Genomic DNA, 23,510 nt, shown 5'->3' with positions numbered 1-23,510 from the left:
CTTAAAACTGACTCTCGGGAGAGCGTGCTTGCATCGCTCTGTTGATTCCTGCTTCAAAGTCTTGTGAGATTCAAGGCGAGAACAAACATCTACGCGCCGTTTGAAGTCGGCTCACGTTTGCCTCTGCTGCGGACCTTCGCTTTAAACCATACTTTAAACAGGTTTGCTCAGAGGACTGTGACCCACAGCAACAGTTGCAGGCAGGCGCACGCCTCCTTAAAAAGAGGTTGGGAATAGGTGCTTGCTGAAAGGCACAGAGGCAGCAGTAATTGAAGACGGGGTAGTGGGTAATGGCTGTAATCTTGTTTCTCTCACCTTGAGACTTCCTCTGGATTTGTAGTTGGAAAAGAAAAACTGGTGGTGCATAGAAGAAGTGCTATCAGTTTTTGACAGATAGCACCAGAAACTTTCTGCCAGCTGGCACATTTTCCTGGCTGAAATAGTCTGAGCATCACATGCAAAATCTGATATGAGCGAAGAACAATATGATGAAATGGCTGTTTCACTTTGCTGCACATAGCTAAGGTGGCTGACACCGGCACCTTTATGATCCACACGTCTTTGATCAAATCAGATGCCGGTAATGCATATGAGGGAAGCAAGCGAGACAAGGAGGGTTAATACATATAACATGACAGATACTGCAGCATTTGCCTTCTGATGTCGAGCTGCAGGTTGACCAGAGCATCCTCAGAGTTCAGCTAGTCTCCGAAGACTTCAGCCCACGCACAACCACACCACATAATGCCTGATATATAGAGGGAAGCGGGCGGCACTGGGAAGGTCAAAAGCACATAGTCATCTGACATGTGAGCTGTTATAACCGCAGGGGACACCAACACCCCGACAGATCTCACATTCACAGTGAGAGGAAAAGTGTAGAAAGTGCGTGGGATGTAATGAATTAGAAGGATGCTCTTGGCTCGTCTCCAACATGCTCCAAAATGTAACTTTCACCAAATGAAACCCTGTGTATGTGCCTCTCAATGCAGTTGCAATTACCCTTTTGTACAAGACTGTAGAAAAAAAAGAAGTGTGAAGTATGAGTAAGAGATCATGTGCTGCACAATTCTCTTCACGCTGACTGCATCTTACGTGAGTGTTTGTGTGCTCATGGCTGTGAGATGATTGCTGCCCTGTCACATGATAAGGGACACCCATGAGGAGAGTCAGACAGAGTGAGTATCACATGCTGGGAAGCCCATATTAGTGTCTGCTGGTGACTGCTCCACCAAAGAAGTCCTGTAGACACAGCCGGCCCTGTTCCCCATCTCTGAGCTTTCAAGCACTAACGGGTTGTTTATGTGAAGAAAGATGACATGGAATAACTACACTGAAAATACTTTTCAAGATAAAAGATATGAGTGAGCTGCTGCCTTAAGATTTTAGTCCGGCTAACCTTAAACTCACAGAGTCAACAAATCAAAACAAAGATGAGATATGCCAGTGTAGTTAAGCTTGATTTACATTTCTTTTTTTCTTTTTTTTTTTTTTTGCACATGCAGTCTGATCCTGTATGCAGAGAGTAAGAATGGCTGCTTGAAGAAACATCTACTCAATCTTCATCATGGTTTGCTTTCGTTTCAATCAGAGAGCAACGAAACTCATCTGAGACAAAAAAAAAAAGCATCTTTTGCTTTGTTCATGTCATATCAGATTCATCCATCTCCATGTGCTGTGAACATGCCATGAACCCAAACACAATGCATGCTGGGAATTGTGCTAAGCCAGTATCAATCTTTCAAAACTACTGCAAGTCCAACACCAGTCGATGATTCTTATATTCAAGTGATTGTACAACAAGGAAAACATGGTCTAATCATGAAAACTCTATTCAATTTTTGCCGATACAACCTCCTTAATCCTCCTTAAATTTTACATACTGCACTTTTAAAAGAGCAATATTACACCTATAAGCCATGCCTCGCACTTGGGGAGACACTGCCAGGGCTTTTTTACAATTTCTAAAACACTCTTCCAAGAGTATGCCAAGCCTGAAGGACGACGTATTACTCACAGATTCCACCAGAGTCATATGTAATCTTTCCACTTAAGCAACAACTTAAATTTGACGAGTTTGAGCACAAAATAATTTAGTGTGTTTATATAAAGAAATATGAGACGCACACTCTGATCAACATTGTCAAGGAATGATTAAGAAAAATATGCAATATAAAAGTTGGATATTTAAATCAATCATCATCTCAAGTTCAAACTCATCCATGCGATAATTTAACGTTGAGTTGAAGCTAGAAAATCTAATTAACTAAAGTTCCACTAATCTAACAAGTTAATTGAAGTTACTGAGAGGTTTTGCAGCATGGGCGGTGAGAAGTTTAGTTTAGAATACTCTGCAGTTTAACAGGTACACCTCTGCAATGTAAAGCGATCGATTACAGCAGCTCGGCAATAAATCTTTCCTTGGTAAGGCTGATAAATTTCAGGTTTAGTTGACTTTGTGTCAGAAAGTTGCTGATGCAACTCTTGGGTAATTTCTGAGAACGTTTTATTTACTCATACTCTGCCCGCTACGTTTACATACTTGCCCCCTCGCACCAACACGCACGCAGAAGGCCGAAGAGGCAATTCTGTTGGTGGGTGTGTGTTGCCCAAAGGACCAAAGAGTGAATATAGATTCCTATCGTGGGCGCAGTTGTATGCATATCTTTAACACGGGATGTGTTTGTGTGTATGTCAGGGGGATGAGCCGTGAGGGAAAACAGTGAATGGTGATACATAAGGTCAAACAAGCCGTACATACACGTTTCTCAGAGCATGTGGGACCTTATCTGCCCTACCTTATGCATGTCTGTCATAAGGTGCAGCAGTGATTGGCTATAGCTACAGCTAATGGTATTCATGGGAGAGAACAGCATCCATTAGCTTTCTGTTTCAAACACTAACCTTTTACAAGTCCTGTGGTTTATGCATTGACGTGACCTTATGAATACTAACCGCATATAATCTTTTCCTCTGCATTCAAGGCTCGCATTACACCGACTGACTGTTCAGCATGGCCTATGGCTCGCTGTCAAACAGCTACTGGATGCTCGCTGCATCAACGAACAACGGACTGCGCCGTGGCCATTCATAATAAGACACAGCGCTGTTATGTTTATAGCAGTCGGACCTCATGAAACCACTCAAGCCGTATGCTCTGTAGAGGGAAATTGGATTGGGGGGTTCCAGAGCATGCTAAGCGTGGGGGCCACCTGTGTTAATGAGATTGCTGTAGTTGGTGCTGATTCCCACTCTTGTTTATTTCAAGACGGATCAATTGCTCATGGCTTTGCTTTACCAAATCCTACAGGAAAGGTCAATGACAAACGAGAGGAGAGAAGACCTGTTTTATTACTTTGGTGGGCTTAAAACTCAATTAGATGCAGGGGATTGACCAGGCTTTGCCGGAGGTACTTCTGCAAATAAGGCCCTGTTAGTCTCCTTAATGCATTCATATCATTCAAAACAGAGGGGGGGGGGGGGGACCAGCTAAAGAATGAAAATAGAAGGTGGAGCTGAAAATAAGTCAATAAGATGTGCAAGTCTGCTGACTGAACGACGCAAGGAAAAATCTATGAAGCACATGCCCCTTTCATTTTCAGCTCTGAAACCTATTCCATAAACACATCAGACAGAGCAGACAATTTTCAATCAATTAACCTTTGTACAGTTGAGCTGTGAAGCCAACCTCTTACAAAGCAGGGATTCCATGGAACAGACCACCAACCCTTGAGTAGTACGATGTGAGACAAGAGCAGCCAAAGCCAGCATCCATTGTATGCTCATGTTAATCCTCAGTATCAATAAAAGGCAGAAGAAGAATAGAATGCAAAAAACAAAGGGGCTCGTAATTCAAGGGGAAAAGTACAAATAAAAACTGGAAATGAAGCCAAACTTAAGCTATTGCTTCCCGATCAATATCACAGAAGACTGTGGATTCAACCGTAGAGAAAAAGGATTTGTTTCTTAATCTGCACCATTTTCCTGTGAGCAACCTGAGTTTACTTTGCTTTTATTAAACCTTTTCACTTAAATGTCAAACTATTAAAAAAAACAACTATACACAGAGAAAAATATAGTTAAACCTACATGAAGTGATTCTGTGACCACTTGTAAGCAGCAGGAATAAGCTGTAAACACAATGGGTTTGAAGTCATGTTTCCTGGACTCCTGATCAATTCAAACCCAATATTCACTCCTCTTTATCCCTACTCTCTTCAGCCGCTAAATGTGTTTACTTATCTATCTTTTCACCTTAACCTCTTCCTCTCTGGAGATATATATAGTTATGTTATGTCTTTTTCTTAAAAATCATACTTTGAAAATGAAAATATATTGACTTCACTCCAAAGGAAATGAAGCTGAGAGACTTTGGTCCTGGGACAAGATGGTTGCCTGTAAAGGTGCCTGTTCTTCCCCCCAATGACTGGATGTCCCTTTGTTCTGTCAGGGGGTGTAACATATCATGGATTTCAAAATAAAAATTAAATGAAAAAACTAAACAAAATGGTCGTAATGCCAAACATTTACACTTTGTTGCGGCCATAAAAGAAAAATAATGAGTTGAATGATGCTAAAGTGCTTCATACAGCTGTGCAAAACTGCAGAGTCGGGACGTAATTCTCTGTGGGTTCATCACTTACAGTGACCCCTTCCACATTTGATCCATTAAGAAGCTAATAAAATATTACAGCAGCTTTAATAAAAAGAGCCCGAACATTAATATCACTGAATATGACACACAATATAGTCCCCTCTATAATTCATAATTCAAAAATACATCCGAGCAAACACTTTAGGCAGCATAACTGTGGCTCCGCAGTTATGAGATTCCTCTAGAGATAGGCGATAGATTACAGTGGCCAAGCAAAGAGATTCACCTTTTTTCCAAACCTGCCTAGAGCGTGATTGGGTGCTGCTCTCTACCTCCAAGTGATGTTTAATTTGTCTGTGAAGGTGCAGTTATCTATTCCTCGATGGAGTTTGGGAAAGGTGGAGATATGTATCTGCTTCGCAGAGACAGCCTTGGCTATATGTGGTTTGGTACAGTATCACTTTCGTTTTATCGGGATGGCTTGAACAGTTGAGCTCTGTTATCCTCTACTGTGAAGTTGCGACTATCTGTGGTGCGGCTGAGAGTATATCAGTATTGGAGATGAGGGAGTAGAAGAGACCACCGTAAACTACAGCACGGAGCTAATAGATTTATTGATTTGTCCCGCCTTCCAATGGTTCCCATTCACTGGGATACAGTAGATTCAGCACATGAAATCCTGCTGCTGCAAGAGGCTGGCCAGAATTATGGGACGCATTTGTATTCCCAACCAGATGCCTTCTCTCTATACCATCTCTCATTCCCAACCTCTGGCTGTACCTTTCTCCTCCTTCCCCTCAAGCCACCCGCTGCTCGGCAGTTCAAAGCATCCTCTGTACCTCGGAGCCAGTAATACCGAACCTCTATCAACACTGGATTTCTCCCTTTTTCGCAAGGTCTATGAAATTGTTCACACACAAGACAAGGACCCTCTTTATCTAATCACAAGCCGATGCATGCGTTCCCGATCCTGTGTTAATCTGGTTGTTGCATCCTGTTTGGTCTTGGAGTGACAGTGCTCTAAATGCAGTGATAATGAACAGGCCTCAGGGAGTCTTTGCTGACTTGCAGCAGCAGGCTAATGAGATTAACAAAACCACTGAGGGCCCGTTAACGGCATGAAGCCCCCCTATGAGGTAGATCTCAGATGAGGAAGCAGGCAGGACCGGGGCATCTGCAGAGAGCTGACAAAATCCAACACACTGTCAATGCAACACACAAAATATCTATAACATACAGCTTCAGAAACACATTTAAAGATCCTCGCTGGTCTCAGTAGGATTGGGATCAACATTAAGTAGACCGTACAGTGTTATTGTGTTTGTAGAAGGGCTGCTGCAGCAAGCCTGCCCTTCATGGTCTCACCCCCTTCGGATTCACCGATATTTCAGAGTGATTGCACCGGCTGGTTGTTTAAGGTTTGCACAGTAGCTGCTCTCAAGGGACAATTTTCCCTCCATCATCAACAGCTTGATCCATTCTTACCAGAAAATCCTTCAGCTTGAGCAAGCTGCTTCTGCACAATAGTAATAGCACTTTTTATAGTGAATCCACAACCTTGAGTGCAATACCTTGACGTAAAAAAAACTGACTGCTGAGGACTGAGGTAACAAAACCGGCACATCAACAAACAAACCTAAGCAACCTTTCCAGTGCTGCATTAAACATCAAACACAATTCTGGGGGCATAGTTCAGATTTGTGCTTCATTTGCATGGCAGTGGGCTGACTCACCTAGACCTGTTTCTGACAGTGGTCAAAGAGACTGAACAAAATGGACATAAAGAGCAGCACCACCCACCAGAGCTGGAAGGACAAATTAAAATCTTCCATTTCAATCAAAACATGTTAGCACACAGACTGCAGACCATGTGTCTGTAAACAAAAAACAATAAAAAAACACAGCATGTGATTTAACTTATTGCATTTTGGTGAGGGGAACTCAGTGCTTCTTTGCTTGGTTGAGTATCTTGGTTGTCGGCATGGTAATCATGCTGCCATCAGATAGCTATCATGTTATATTGTGCTCTCAACATCAGGGGAGAACAACAGGAGACAAATTTTCTGTTTTTTGCAGTTCAATGCCATGAAGCAAACACAAGAATGGACCAACAGGTATCAGATAACACAGGGAACAGCTGGCTTAGCTGTTTACAATGCCACAACCTCTGAACTTGACCATCTTTTCAATTATGAAGGTGTGGAAACAATAATTATGGGTCAGATATTTTATATTTAAATTCTGAATATGAAAACCCTGCTAGTCAGATACAGTGTTATTAGAGAATTGAATTTAGACTAACTTAATGTAGGTGATAGAATCACAGATCTATTTACAGCACATCCGAACAAACTTTTTATTTGGTGTGCTATGCTAGTAGCGGCTTAAGCAGCTCAAGCCTCCGGAAAAAAAGCCAAAGCCAACTTTTGCTGTGGACAAACTGTGTAATTGCAACATGATACACTTAGGTCCCAAACGACTTTCTTTCACTGTGTAATGTGATGCTTCCTTTGCTACTTAGCAGCTTTAACAGGCATGAATGGGGCTCTGCCTCTGCGGCTGTATCCACATTAGACCCAATATGTAGCCTTTAGCCGCTAGCCTCAAGCAGAGAAGAGCAGCTGGCTACAGAGATTTGATAAGCTTTTTTTCTTTCCTGCTACAAACCCAAACTGAAGTGACATCAACTGAAGTGACGTATCAGACTGGCACTGCTCCCTCTGGGACCACAGAAAGGCTTTTTATGACTTTTCTTGCAGCAGCAGTCCCCAACACCTTTAAACTGGCTTGAATCCATGGAGTTCATCTTCAAAGCAACAAAATGCAACTTTTTGGAGAAAGATTGTTGCATCTCATCTTCAGGTCATCAAATACTGATGCCTTTGGTTGGTGGCTGGGTTCATGGCCAACCCAAATTGCAGTATTCGACACTCTTTCTACTGTATGCATACATTGTATTGTTTTAATCTCTGGGACGCATGGGTTAGCAATTTTAAGACAACAGTGAAGACAACTGCTCACAATGCAAATATAGTAAATGGTAATTGCTGAAAAAGTAAACATATATTATAACTCTGAAGTGTGAAAAGAGAAGACAACGAAATCCAAAGCAGGACACACAATACAAAAAGCAGCAACCTTTCCACACAGGTATTTATCTGCCATTTCTCATCCCCCCTCAGTCAGTCACTCACACTGAGGCCACAGTGGCAGGGAGCAAAAAGAACACAAATGAAATCACGAAAAAGAAAATCTTCAAAGACAGTTTGAGCGTCTGCATTTCCGCAGAGAAAACATCTGCCATGGTTCAGGCGATTCAGGGGGAGTGCACAAGGAAGAGTGGGCACGCAAATCCCCAAACCTGCAACCGCCCACACAGAAAAGAAGAAGACAGATATGAGAATGATCAGACGCAGAGGCAGTAAACTCCTCTGGGGGGGCTGCACCGTGCTGTAAACAGAACTTTCAGATATGGATGGTTTGTAGCTATGTCTGGCTACATGCTCATGTATAACCCATTTCATTCAAGTTATTTTAAGGCCATGGCTGCCATTTTTTACTTTGCAAAAGCTTGATACAATTGTTATCTTTAATTAACAAGAGCTGTAGCGATGAATTAATAACTGCCCCATGCAGTAACTGTAATCTTGTAGTGTGACAACGGAAGCATTCACTGTTAGCTATAACAGGAAATCACAACAGCTTGTATACTATTCATAGACTTATAACTTTGAGAGGATCATGAAATGAGGCAGTTCTGTGTCAGCATGATGCAATGCACTTGTAACGAACTCTAAAGACAACCTGTGAGGAGATGGAAGCACAAGTAGAGATACTGGAGTGTTTCTCATGCGAAGAGTTAAAGTAAACACAACAGAAGAATTTTGGACTTACAGAAGAGAAGTTGTGAGCGCCGCATGGCTCCCCTCTGTATTTGCATGACAGGAGCATTTCATCCAGTTGGTGGCTCAGTCTATCCATAAACTCAAGGTTGGTTCCTTCAAAGTTTCTGGGGGGCAGAAAGAGCCTAAAGTCTGACAGCTTTTTGAACCAGGCCTGACGGTCCTCCTGAAGCAAGTCCAGAACCATGGGCCTCACGGTCCGGTTAGCCAGCAGCAGGCCCAGCCAGTGGCCGGCGAAGTACAGGTCACTCTTGGTGAGCTTGTAGAGGCGGATAGGGTTGTTGTTGCAGATAGTGACTGTGGGGAAGGCCAGTTCTTTAGCCCACTCTGTGTGGACCCGTGTGTATGTGGGGAAGGAAAGCCAGTGGAGTAGTCGGTTGGAGGACCAGGATAAAAGCAGCCCCAGGGAGGTGCAGAAGGCCAGTAGCCAGAAGGCCCTGCGGCCCACAGAGCCACCAGGGACGCAAACATGCCTCAGGCCATGCAGGCGTGTCCTTGACAGCAGAGTGGAAGTTACCCGAGCCAGAGTTTGCTTTGGAGGACGTCGCTGACGACCTTTTATGATCATGGCCGGGGATCCCCGTCTGAGACAGCGCCCCTCCAGGGCCATAGCTGCCCACAGCGCCCCTACAGCCGCGGGAAAGGCTTCATTTCCCAGCCAGGCCTCAGGGGCTGGGGCCCACATGTAGCTCCAGGATAAATCCACTACTGTAATCCACACCTGGATACGTGTTTGGCCTCACAAATACTAATCACCCATGCGGTCTAAACTGTAAATATTCTCTGAAGTTCTCTCGAGGAAATCTTTGTGTATTAAAGTCTTCTTCTCCTCTCTGAAACACTAAGCAGCGGCTACTTGTTGATCATCTCTCCTGGTCCCTCAATCTGAGCGTGCTCCAATCGTCAAACTCAGCAGGGGAAGGGAAAAAAATCAGTTAGGCAAATGTGCTCCAAGCAAGGTGGCTTCTACATGAGTGATTCCAGCATCCACCGCAGTTAGTGTGACAGTGAACAAGAGAGGATGAGACAGAGAGAGCAAACGCAAGAGGAAGAGGGAGGGGAGGAGAGAGGGAGAGAGGAGGATGGAATACCAAATACCAAGGGCTAAGCAGGGAGGACAAAAAAACAAATGAACGAAGGGAAGGTAATTAAAATAATGAGTCGACAGCTGAGGGAACTGGTTGGGGTGTTGCAGTCTGTTAGAGTAGAGCTTGCCTTGTTCCAGTGCTGTGGTTTCCCTTCTTCTGAGTTACGTATGTGTGTTTTTTTGGCTTTACTGCCTTGCAGAGGCATTCGGCAGCCAGAGGCAGCAATCAGCTTCTTGTCAGTATTAAGTACAAGCTTTAATTCAATTTGCAGAGTCTCCTGTTCTCATTTGTTTTCTGTCCCACTTTGCATTCTCACTTTTGACTCCTCGACTTCCTCATGATGTCACTGGTGTGCTCCTCTTCTCTCTCCCCCAACTCGGCTTTAACCAGTGATATTAAGGTCCTGCAGGTAACCACGGGGTAGCTTCGTCTTGTAACAGACCCGCTTCACAGCCCCACAGCCACAGTGAGAAACATGCCATAACACACTTTCACATGGAGAAGGAGGCACTCATGCGCAAGCATGGACATACACTCACGGCAGTTTCCTGCAGGAAACCAGACCAGAGATAATCTCCTCTGTCACACTCTGATCACAACATCTCTCCCGCTTTTCTCTTGCATCTGTTATTCTCTCTTCTTCTTCTTCTTCCACCCTGTTTTTTTCCCCTCCACTCAAAGACAGCATCTCTTATCTCAATATTCCTCTCATGTCTCTGCTCCTCCTTCTAAAAATACTCCCCCCCAAATCAAATCCATCAACTTGCCCTCACGCTCCTCCTCCTCTTCGCTCTCGTGTCAGTCAAGCCCCCGTAAGCTCGACCTCCTGTCAGGCTCCGTCTCGTCCTCCTCCTGCTCCTCTTCTTTTCCACTTTGTGCACGCACTCCCGCACTTCTCTCCCCCGTCAGGGAAGGCTTCTCTGTGCGCTCTCCTCCCTCTGTGTCCTTGTCAGCTCCATCCAGCTTGCTCCCTCTCGCTTCTCCAAATGACTTCTCTCCCTCTCTCCCTCTCTCTCTCTCCGTTCGTTCCCCCCTCCCACTCTCTCGGTCTCGATTTGCTCCTCTGTTTTGCTCCGGTTTACAGGCAGCTTGTCCTCCCGTTGCACCTCTTCTCCTCCTCCTGCGCCACAGCTCTGTCCATGCAGCCGGTGAGCCCGTCACTGATGAGAGCGCCCGTCTCTCTCTCTCTGTGCTAACTCGTGCTGTCCTTCGCCCCCCTCTGTTTGTCTGCTGCTGCTGCCGAGCTGCGACTACAGTGCAATTAAAGACTGCTGTTTGCATGAATGTGAGGAGTTTGCGTGTAGCAGCGGGGGTACAGCTAGTCATGGAAGCAATACAGCCCATTTTTTCTGGCTTTTAAGAAGCTTTTATCACTCTTGGAGATTTTATAGTAGTTTGTTGACATAAGTCTATGTGAATAAAATGGTGTGGGTTGGGGTGATTAAACATTAACTATACATATTTTTAATGACATTTTTTACTTCATAGGCGTTTTACGTAAGTTGGACTTGGAACTATGATGTAATTAAACTTAAAGGTATTCATTAATTTGAGACACTTCATTTTAGATTCAGTCAATAAACACATACAAAACTTTGCAAAACTTTGAATTTTTATAATTATACAATTATAAATGCCAATTTTTTGCACTTACAGTATCTTGGGACTTGTTGCCATCTTTGTTACAGTCACCATGGTACCAAGGTTTTATTCTCATATATATCACAAGGTTAGGTTTTACTTTGCTGACAAAAAGTTTATACAATTATTTATCATTTCGTTGTAGTTGTCATTTCCAAAAATTCTATTTTCTAAAGGTTTAAATCTAATTTTAGGGCCAAGAAAAGGTACTCAACAAATAAATAATCAATATTAATGTCAATGTTTTAATTTACTAAATTATGATGATTCCTTATATGGAATTGTTTTTTTTTTTCAAGACTACTGTTTGTTTCCCCCCCTTTCTTTTAAAAAAAAAAAACTATTTTTGCATTTGAGTAACGCTAGCTTGCTGTCTGTTTTGCAGTTAGCAATCCCCTCCTTCCTCTCTACATCACTGTCACAGTGGGGTGTGGTTAAGGCGGCGGCTGCTGGAGGAGAGGAAGGAGTGGCTCACCCCGCGATCACACAGCTGGACAGAATCAGGTAATCAGTCAGCCATATAAGCACGGTTGTAACCTGGTCCTGATCTCTGGCAGTAGGCTGGGTCCTGTGAGAGGACCGGAGTGGAGACGACAGCAGAGGCACCACAAGCACCCGACCCTCAGCCGTCAGAGTGCCGGCTGTTCATTTTGTGTTTAATTTTGTCTTTATGTTGAGCCACGTTTTCTGCCTGAGCCTCGAATAAACGGCCAATTCACCAAAGTAATGCCGACTCGTCTTTCTTTCCCCCTCGTCCTGTGAGTGGTGAGGCTCACAGTCACCACATGAGGGCAGAGCAGTATTCGCCAGACATAGCAGCAAACAGGAGGATCCTGTTCAGCAGCAGTCAGGACCGCCCTCTTTCTGGAGTTCACTTACCTGATTGGATAAAATGGGCAGGGATGCCTGAAAATGTATTTTCTCTTTTACAGCATGCTCAAGCATGGGTTACTGACCAAACACCCAATAACAGTGATTACTGTTGGAATTCAGAGCTATTTAACAGAAAATCACATACAGTGTCTTTAAGAAAGCAACCTAATTTCATATTTCTTTTATATATCTTGTATTTGAGCAGTATTTTAATCATGCATGTGTCCTTAGAGGACTCCCTATAAACACAACACCAACGCTAAAGTATACTCAGTCCAAGGACGATAGCCTTTTACTTAATTTCTTATTAAAACACTTTTTGTACCATCATTCACTACTTGACAAGTGAAGCTTTAGTTCATCCTTGTCATGATAAATGAGCTTCATCGATACAAGTACACAGATTCTGAGTCTGATTCTGCTCTTGTTCACTCAGCGCTGTAATGCATTCTCTCTCACTGTGATAAAGAAGAGTACTTTGTATTTCAATTAGAGCATTTTTAAACTGAGCTCGCCTGAGATGCTGTGAGGAAGTCCCATATTCAAACCCATGTTATAACTGCTTCTTTATATTTGGCACAGCCAGCTATGAATCATTATCACAACATCAGGTCCATTTTGCAGCTCTAGAATCACCAAGGTTAACAAAATTATACTAAAAAGAGTTTTGGCACAAGTTTCTACAACAGTGACCAAGCATACCTGCTTGACATTATCTCGACTTGAAAGCGCTCTTTTCTTTTCATCGTTTGACTGGATGTTCGGCAGCGTCCCCTGACAGCTGCCTGTGACCTCATCTTTGAATATGTGATGAAAAGACATTTTAAATACGGGAGCCATAAAGCCCATACATGAGCCTAAAGACAACCTTTCGCACTGACGATAAAAATTAATGCAGAGACCCAAACCTGCATGTGCACGCCCTTGTGTGAATTACACGCACGCAGAATGAAAAACATTGTTTCCCAAACAGCGGAACCGGGACTGTGAAAATGTTGAAAGAGTAAAACACATCCATGTATAATGCATAACCGCTCTAAATACAAAGAACAGGAACACAGAAATGTCAAATGCATGCACATACACTTATTCCCTCTAACACCTAATGTATGCTACAATGGGACACACACACACACACACACACACACACACACACACACACACACACACAGCCTACAGCTAGAGTCAGAGGCAGCCTTCCAAAGCCTGGATCCACGGGCTGAATAATTAGCTTGGAGCCATAAAGAGGGTTTCTCAGTCCAGCTATGCAGCCGGTGTAAAGAACAGCTCAAAGGCTCAACATATCCAATTTGCAATTCTGAAACATAAGGGAAATCACTGATTAATTAGGGCTATAGCCAACCCGAGCGTCAGATACAATTACACAGCATTCCGTAGTGGCCATGCCATGCCTTGCATTTCCTATAAAATACTCCTGTACGCTTTTATCAACAACATTGTCTCAGATCAAAGGACACATCGCGGTAAACTGGCCGTGAGAGAGCAGCCTGTAAATATAAACCACAATTAAACATTCATAGGTTCATGTTAATGAGGCCCGGAATGTTCGGAGGATAGCACAACAGCAGCTCTGCAAAAAACTGAGTCAAGCGCGAGGAGGGCAACAGATGATTGATACGGGAACAAACTTTGCGTCGGCCTTGTCAGTGAAAGCACAGGTGAGGCCGTGACACTGGCAAGTACATGAAAGATGAGGGTGGTGAATAAAAACAGTGTCCGCCATCTTGTGGCAGACTGCGATTCATCAAAACCCCTTCTGGATTTAAAATGACAGTGATGGCAGGCAAAGCAATCGATGGCTTTTCTCTGCTTTATGAGTTTTTTCATTCTGACTGCAGTAACATTTGTCAACTGGGTGGAATATAAAAAAGAGTTTACACGTGGGGCTGGCTTCACCTGCTGCCTTCTCCCCCGTACTCATCAGTTTTTAAATGAACAGAAAGGATAAATCCCTGGGTAGCCACTGATTAAGTCAAATGATTGATGGTCTCGTGGTAGCGGCTCATTTAATCGTCATTTCATCTAATAGTTGTTGTCAGGGTTCATAGAATGATCTAGAAATGGCTTCCTTTGTGATGAGGCGCTGGACGTTTTGCCGGGGCCTGTCCATCATCTCGAAATTGCTGTCACTGATGATGTTGCACTGCGAAGCTCAACACAGGATCTGCTGCAATCATTAGTGCCTTTTGTATGGGTGGATTAACAAAGCACACACATTTTTTATAATTATATATATATATATATATATATATATATATATATATATATATATATATATATATATATATATATATATATATATATATATATATATATATATATATATATATATATATATATATATTTATAATGTGTTAAGCATGAGGGTGCTAAGACATTCAGCAAGCCTGTTTCACACACGAACTTCAACTTTAATCTCGTGTTTGAAAAAGGCACTTTGGTCACTTTCATGTAAAAAAAAGTCATGACGGCTATCACACCAGGTCAGGCCTTGTACCTTACATATCAAATCAGTAAGAGTCTGATTGAATGCTGTCACATTAATGTCAAAGCCTGCAGCAGCAAAAGGTCAAACATTCACATGCAGACAGATTAAATGTCTTGTACCACCAAAGACAATTATAATATATGTACCATTTCAATCCTTATGCACAGAATCAGTTTGAAATTACCTCAGGAACACGAAAAAAAAAAAAAAAATCTAATTTTAAGGTGCTAAAAGGACTGATTTTCTCATTCCAGATTAGTCTATCCAAAAATCTTTCCGAAAGAGATTTAAAAACATTTTACAACAATAATCTGAACAACAGGTTCTCCGTGGGGTCTTTTGTGTCGGCAACCTGGATGAATATGTTAATGTTATGCAAATGCTTTACATATACAGCATGTGGTCAACTTTAAATGGGATTCCCTTCTTCAGTAGGTCAGTCAATCAAAGCGTTTGCTCTACATATTATTACACAAACTGCAGAATTCAGTCAGCCTTCAGTGAGGAAACAGATGTGAACTGTTGTCAGAAGTTTCAGCGTAAGAAGCAGAGATTAGTGTCCTTGACGCTTCACTACTGTACCAAAGTAGTTTTATAATCATCGTTGCAGCCCGTGCAACACTCCTTCTCCTCACTATCATAACTTTTTTAAACTCCCCCTCTGCTTCCTCTTGAACACCAGGTGCCAGATATTGGGTGAGCATGCAGCTCTTCCAGTGAAATGTCAAAGCATATCTGAATGAGGCCATAAGGGATATTACTGTAGAAGTCTGAGTGACTAGATTACATCAGAGATGAAGCGAGCAATGTTGCTAGCAAATCAGACTTGTTGTAAATCTTTCGCAAGCTAACGAGCAAAAAAAAAGCACAGAGTGTTTCTTTGTGTTGAGCTTTAGCTCTGACTGAAGTCAGCACTCACTAGGCACGTCTTTAACAATTACTAATGAACATCAGAGGCGGGTGAGAGTTACATGTGTGCAAGTGGCACCTATTTACATAGCAAACAGTCATGGTGCAATTTTATAGAAGTTGTGTGTGTTTTCACTTCAACTCAAATAAGAAAGAAAAGAAAGAGAACAAAAGATAACACGTAAGGGAATCCATCCAGAGAAAATGTAAAATTTTAAGTCATTGTCCGTTTTGTAGAGATTGAGAGGATAAATATTCTTCCTTTGGTATCTTTTAATACAAAGGACATTTAGAGTTGTTTTCATAAACATGAGTTGTCAGTGTTCTGATGTGGTCACATTCCTCTCACCCCTCTCAGTCTTTGCAAAAAAAAACTAAACAATTTAAAGTATGCCAGTGCAGCCTTAAACAAAAATAAAAGATGACAATTTCACAGAAAGGATGAAATTATACAAAAGCTGCCCTTTGCGCTTACTCATTTTGTCTGTAGTCTTAAAAACAAATCCTCACACAGAACAGGAAGAATCACAGCTGAGTTCAGTCTACCTGTCTACGGCAGCGCTGCCAGTTATGTAGGGCGAGGAGGTGACATGACTCAAAGGAAATGACAAAAAAGCCTCTGCGGGTAAAAGTTAGCATGTAACCATGGAGAATAATGGAGTCTGCAGTGAGCTGTAATTCGGCTTCAGGGCAGGAAGGGAACAATCCCTGACGAGGGTTAGAAGAATCCACAGGGGGCAGGTGTATGCAATTGGAAAGAGCGATTTCATTTCATGACTTCTATCTAACAGAGATTTCTGGCTGCAGTGTAACTGACCTCAACAGCTTCGGTTGCGGGGTGGGGGTCACATTTTGATTAAGTAACATTAGACTTCATAAACCTCTAATGATGTCTTCAAGGATTTGTGGTCTAGAAAGGGATATAACCAAGAACTTGGACATGCAAAACACATACCTGCAATACATTCCGAAAATACTAATGAAAACAAATGAAACGTGATGAGAATTTTTTCCTTACTCGACCAAAATTATTGTCTTGTCTTTTTCCTCAAGAATTCGATTGAAATTGCTGAGGATAAGCACCTCATGCTAACTAATGAACAGCAGATGCATTTCGTTTTTAGCTTAATCAATTGAGAACTAACTCCAGTCCGGCTGGCTCGAGGGTGCCTGGAGGCCTCACAGAGCTGCAGCTGCTGAGGCTGCAATGTAACTCCAACAAATCTGGTATTGGCATGTTTTTTAATTAATATGTGATTAACATCCATGGTCAGAAGACAAAACTGTGCGGCTCAATAAAAGCTAGCTCAATTATGTTGAAAAATGTCGACATGCTTGTCACGTCGCACCTCAGCTGCCGAGACCACCTTTTCTTTTGGTTTCAATTAACTCTCCTCGTAACATTTACAACCCCTGATTTCAAAACATTTGGGACGCAGAGGAATGACATCAAGAGAACAAAATGTGATCATTTGCTAATCCTTTCTGACAGACACTCAATTGAAAACAGTACAAAGCCAATATATTTAATGTTCGGCCTTATAGACCTCATTGATTTTTGTAAATATATGCTTGTTCTCTATCTAATACTCGGCACAGAGTCAAGCACGTTTTCAGTGGGTGGGCCAAGTTTTTCCCCTCTCTCCCTATTGTTTGTGATATTCATGGACAGGATCTTAAGGCGCAGCCAAGTGTAAAGCGGCCAGGGTGACAGTCAGCACCTCCAAGTTCCCTGCCAGGAAATGGTGATGTGCCACCTGAAGGTTGGGGGTTAATTGCTGTTTCCCCGAGCGAGAGAGTTCAAATACCTCGGGGTCATGTTCACGAGTGACGGGAAATAGGAGTGTGAGATGGAAAGGCAGTTTGGTGTGGCATTAGCAGTATTGCGAGCATTGCGCCGGGCCATGGTGATGAAGAGGGAGCTGGTGTTATACCTGTCCACCTATATTCCGACCCCTACTTATAGTCATGAGATCTGGGTAGTGATCGAAAGCCTGAGATCAACTCCACACGGTGGCTTGTCTCAGGCGAGAACCTCAGACATCCTAAGGGAGCTCGGGGTGGGGCCGCTGCTCGACTGCGTCAAGAGGAAATGGGTCAGGTGTCTGATTAGGATGCCTCCTGCATTGGAGGTTTTCTGGGCACGTCCCATTGGTAAGGGACGCTGGAGCGGACCCAGAACTTGCTGAAGGGGTTAAATGTCTCATCTGTCCTGGAAAGGGTTCCGGGTCCCACAGGAGGAGCAAGGGACAAAGGGGAAGGGGACATCTGGGGAAAGGGACAATTCGAATACCTTGCCTCCATGTTGCCCCCGATATACAGTAGAAGATGGTGGATTGATGAATTTGATGCCAGCAACAGGTTTCAAACAAGGGAACACGTTAACACCGTAATTGACAGTTCGCACATACATACATACATACATACATAAATAAATTGTGTGTGTGTGTGTGTGTCTGTGTCTGTGTGTTTTCATCTCATTGATACTGAAATTTCCAATTAACTACAAATGTTTCCATGCTGCTTCACTTATTTTCATCCGACCAACACCATCTTTAGATTTAAAGACAATTGGGAGCAGCTGCTTGAGATCAGGCCCCACACCTGGCTCACATTGAGACAGAGCAGGAGGCCTTTTATAGTTTAAAGAGTAACAAATCACAACAAAAAGGTGCAGGTGTTTTAACATGTGCATGAACGTGCCGTGTTAATGAAGGCCGGGTGGGTACGCAAAGGGCTGAATGGATCCTATAAACACATGCTTAAATAAGTGTGTCTTTGTTTAAATCAAATTGGTAGTTTGTTTATCCAGCTGGATTCTCATCCCTATGATTACAACATCAGCTCTGGTTAAACTAATAATCTCCCCCAGCTGACACTACCTAAACACTCTCTGACAGTTTGGCAGCATCCCAGCTGTACTCTGCGCACACACTCCTGCCCTTTACAGCTATCCTCAGCCATGCGCTCACTTTGCAACTCTGGTCATGATGAAGTCGCGGATCAACCTTTGAAAATAAGTTACACAATGTATGTTTTACACAGGAAACACAGACGTTTGAGAGCAGCACATCAGCAGCTTGAGCACCAAACATAATGCTGTCGAACTCTATTCTTAATAGAGTAGCTTTAGGGCAATACTTAAGCAGGAAGGCAGAAACAATCATGTGTGACAAGAAGTATAGGAAAGTGTGCATCCTCTTAATTAATGAGACGAATGAGGGAATGGTCATGGAGGTGTAATGGCTGCAGAGTAATATCCAATTAAATTAAATGTTTCATTTGTGCAATATCAATATGCTTTCAGCTTCATATTAGCTTCAAAAGCAGAATAACATGTTGATTCTCTTTCTTAAAATATTAAACAAAAATGCCTTTTTTTCCAAGGTTTTACGTTCGTCATTAGAAATATTTTGAAATCTAATGCAAGAGGAGAAACAACCAAACTGTGCTACATTTCTTTCTCTCAGTTGCTTGGTTTAATGACAATCAGAAATATGTTGAAAGTGAGTCACTCTTTCACTCACCTGTTGCTTCCAGAGACACTGAAAGCTTTGGATGGCTTTCCCTTAACAAGGCACAAAGTACTGGAACAGTTTTTGAGAACCAGGAGGCAAGAAATAGAAGAAATTCAACACAGTCCTGTTGGATGATCAAGTTGTTGAATATTACATTTTGGCAAATGAATTATTCACTGGCATATTAGGTCAGTTTTTGGTCTAACGGGATCTCACTGTGCTTCTCTGCCATATCGTGCTTTTTTGCTGTACCCACATTGATACAAATGTCCACAATTTATGTGGCTCCACACAATTTTATGTTAGGACAAACCTCTGCCTATGAACTGGTTAGGTTTGGGCACAAATCCACTTTGGTCAGGAAAAAATTTGAAATTGTCCTGACGTCTCATTAAAAACATAATGTTTCTGTTGCAGTCGACGTAGCTGGAAAATGACCGGACATCTCCTTAAAAAAAACAACTGGGTCATGCTTACAAATGTTGAAACCCCACTGAACAGTGGTCTCTGGCTTGTCAGCCACTGCCAGTCCTTTTACCTCCCAAAATAAAAGTCAGCTCATTTACATGTATGTGTATGTGATATGACATATCACATAGAAACTTCACCTTGGGTATGTGTGATACATACAAATTTGAACGTATGTATACGTGGTTTGCAGAAATGTAAAATTAATTTTATAGTACAACAAATAAATGTTTCTAGCTTCTCAACAGTGATGACTTACTCCTTTTCTCCCTTTCTTGTATTTTGTGGCAGTGGACTGAATGTAATTGGGTTTTGGGGGAAAGAAAAAAGCCATTTTCACTTAAGGATTTAGTGAAAAGTAGTAAACGTTTCCACCAATTTTTCAATCATCACTTGTTGCAGCTGTAATGTATTTACAATGACTTTGAGTCAGTAATGTTCTACCCTGGTGCCGTGTCCATTATTATGCGTCTGTGTTTAAGCCAGCTGTAGTAATAACTCAGTACAGGTCTAACTAACTTGTATTGATATCTTAAAGTTATCGACACAGTTAAACTTGATGCATAAAGTCAATAGAGAATGCTAAGGAGGAAGCTGTCCATGCAGATATTTTTGAATAATAAATTAATCATATCTTCCCCTTGAAGAATTGATTCCTTTTCACTGTTAAGTAAGTATCACATTTCACCAATCAAACTGATGACATTATTGTGTGTCCAAGTATGAGAAACCAAACTTTTCCCTCATTTTCTTGCACTAACTGGATTTTTGAGATCACGGCTGCAGCATGCCAACTGTAACAAGCATCCCAACTCCCACGGTGTTCAAAGCTTCTTGTGTGTGTTAGACTGTGACTCAGTACTTATCAGCCCCTTACCGAATTTAACAGTTGGTAAGGGGTAGCATGTCGATCCTGTTGGCCCTGACGGCTGACTGCTCATGTGAGACATCCCTCCGCTGTCAAAACAGCACCGTGAAGAGTTGGCTCCTGCTGCATCTGGGATTTGTCAGGGAGGCCATTTTGTGCCAACAGAAGAAGGATTCGCCACACTGAGGTGGAGGGTTTTGTGCAATAATAACTACATCTGATGTATTTTGCATCATCTTGCAAGATGATGCAAAACTTGCCTTTTTCGTGCTGAAACACAATCCAGGTGCTAATGTGCCACCTTTTCTCTAATGATTACAAGTGTGACTGCTGTTAAATTTTTCTGTTGTCATTTCTCAACACATTTGTCTCGAGGTTTCCAAGGTAACAGCAGCTCCAGATGGACTGACGTGCATGGGCGGAACAAATAAGGAAACCTTAACCGTCTTCGGATTTACGCTTTACTTTGTCTTTATCTGGAGTCAAAGCCAATTATTTTTAAAATGAACCTGTCCCGATCTACTTTCTAAATAATGAAAGGAAGCATCAGGAAAATCTCGGCGAGGGAACAGAAAGCTCAGAGCCTGAGACTGCCACAACAGTTCTGCCTAATGATGCTATTAGTGCTTCGGAGCAGCACAATCAATCAGAGAAGTGATTAGCATGAGCATGTACAGAGAGCCGGGCCATTAGTCAGATGTGCTGTATATAACCTTCAAGACTCTACTCAACCGCCATGCTCACGCCTGCACACGCAGAAACAGCGTTGAGAATAATATGGAAAGCAGCATAATTGTGCTGTGTATTCATGGCAGTTTGCTCAGAAAACAGTTAACACCCACCATCAGTCAAACAGTGGATAAAAATTATGCAAGTCAATCAAATACACTGTACATAATTATCTGACCTAAACAGAAGAAGAAATCCTCACTCATTCTTTTCTTTTATTATGACACATATTAATTAGAGTTGGGAGGGTTTTCTGCTGTCGAACTCAAGAAGACACTTCAGAATGGTTCAGTGAGAGGAAATAGCAGAGACACAGAAACACAATGAGCTGACGCTGAGCCAGGCCAGACGAGGGTGCTGAGGTGAAGCAATTGAGATGCCACAGAGGGCAGCCATGAAGCTGCTGTTAAAATGTAATCATGGAAGATTCATCTGCAATGACTCAAACTCCACACATGTGGGTTCAAGGCCTACATTTTGTAACCTCTGCGACATTATCTGGATTTAAAAGTAAAAGCCCCAAAGGGAACAGTGTCAGGCCGATGTAGCAGAAGTGTCTGACATTTTGAAATCTAAAGGGGTAAATGTCAGCGAGCAGACTTAATTCTTATAAAACTGGGAATTTAATACACCCCAGAATATGCAAAGGGATCCTGAAAAATTGATTTCTTAATTCCCAATACAATTTTAATGATGCAGGAGTTAGGAGACTGGAGAGATGAAATATGCCGAAGTCAATTTCGCCCTTTGATGGAACTCATGTGAGTTTCAACTTCAACCTTGAATCATTCACATATCCAGCTGCAGTCTACTTTTAGAGCCACATCCACTGCTGGACAAAACACAGAAGGACAGACAGACAGTGAGGAGGAAAGGGTCACAAACTGCTGTTGTATTTCATTCCCTCACCAACACAAGCGTACAAAATAATCTGTCTACAAGTACAAAAATGGCAACTGGCAAAATGGTCATCTGTACAGAGTGAAAATACTTTCCTTAAATTCTGACTCTTTTGTCACCTTCTCCATCAGTGTTTATTTCCAGTATTGTCTCACCTGGACATTGTACAGTGAAGAAGCTTGATTTTACATCTGATTACTTCCCAATTTAAAATATGAAAAACTTGATGTTCAGGCTTGAAATTATCTCAAATTACTAACCGGTGACTAATTGACTGATATAAAGGATTTTTCAGGCGTTTTGTCTATGTCTCAAATATGCCACTGATGTGATGCTCCTGACATGCTATCCTGTTTCTTTAAATCGGAAATAGAATAAGAAAGGTAACCCAAATTCTACAGCCAAGTTTTTACAACAGCATGCAGCACTTTTACAACAACTAAAACACTCTTTTACTGGCAGCTCCCAACCAACCTTTAAAATTACATACTGCTACCTTCTGTATCACAGTGTGTAGGTCGCATGCTTGTTAAGCAACTGAAAGCACGTTGTAGGTTTTGCATTATCAGCCCTATTTGTCCAACTCAGTGTAGCAGTGTCGCAGCTTGAGAAAAAGAATCAAGCACAAACACAAATGAAATCTGAATTTGCAATTTGGTAATTCAGATGAATATCATGAAGCTTCTGTATTCAACACTATTCAGTTCTGTCATTTCTGTGATCTCCCATCGATGTCCGCAGTTAGCGCCAATCCCTAAATTTGCCGAGCTATTGCAGTGTCAGCTCCCTGTGATTTGGGAGTTTAGCTAAACATAAGTCACACTTAAAGTTGTTATGATGATCCTTCAGCGCTTTCCAATGTTGTGAATCATATGTATAAGAGCCAATTTTCAACCTTTTTCCTTTCTTTTCCATAACTTACTAAACAGCAGGGAATTGCCACAGAATAATCTTACTGAATCAGTGTGAACAGCAACAGCAGCAGCGGTGTGGCTGCAGTTGGAAATACTCGCTGCACAATGTCAACACCATCAGCCACACCACCCTCAGCAAGCCTGCAAGCATGACTTCTGGTACTTTCATCTTAAACAGAACATTTTAATTTTAAACTGAATGAAGCCACTGTGGTCTGATAGCGAAAGTTAGACAGGCACGCGCTACAACATTTTCCTTTCAAACTTCACTAATACCCAAAACTAAATTCATCCTCAAACCTCAAAAAGCATCCATGTTTAAAGTAACAAACGGCATTCGTATTTATACTTAAAATACAGTTATTTATCCCCTCAAACATCTGTCTGATGATCCTCACTACTGCAGAAGAATCTTCAAGCTCCTTAATCTCCAGCCTGGACTGCAGTGATAGCATGCATCATTAAGTCTCCTCACACTTACGATGCCTGGATACTTCTGAGGGAGCAAGAGGAATCAGAGAAGGATGAGAGCAGGAGGAGAACCATGGAAGACTTTCACTGGGAGGCCCCTGTCCAGCTGTTTCCCTGAGGAAATGT

The 23,510-nt window shown here is 42.3% G+C and overlaps 1 protein-coding gene across 3 annotated transcripts in view; it reads right to left on the bottom strand.

Moving 5' to 3' along the window:
- The window catches only part of asic2 (acid-sensing (proton-gated) ion channel 2), a 378,097-nt gene that overhangs the window by 108,343 nt on the left and 246,244 nt on the right, over positions 1 to 23,510 (bottom strand). Inside the window, exon 1 of one of the 3 annotated variants that reach the window (XM_030406933.1) lies at positions 8,489 to 10,843. The exons of the other annotated variants lie outside the window; for them this stretch is intronic. Within the exon in view, the coding sequence (XP_030262793.1) occupies positions 8,489 to 9,181 (693 nt within the window). The 5' untranslated portion in view covers positions 9,182 to 10,843. Of the gene's footprint in view, positions 1 to 8,488; positions 10,844 to 23,510 lie in introns of those variants that run through there. 3 annotated transcript variants of the gene reach the window in all.

This window comes from Sparus aurata, chromosome 23, assembly GCF_900880675.1.
Source record: "Sparus aurata chromosome 23, fSpaAur1.1, whole genome shotgun sequence".
Lineage (NCBI taxonomy): Eukaryota > Metazoa > Chordata > Actinopteri > Spariformes > Sparidae > Sparus > Sparus aurata.
Note: the sequence above shows the minus strand (reverse complement) of the source record. Positions and strands in the feature narration are given on the sequence as shown.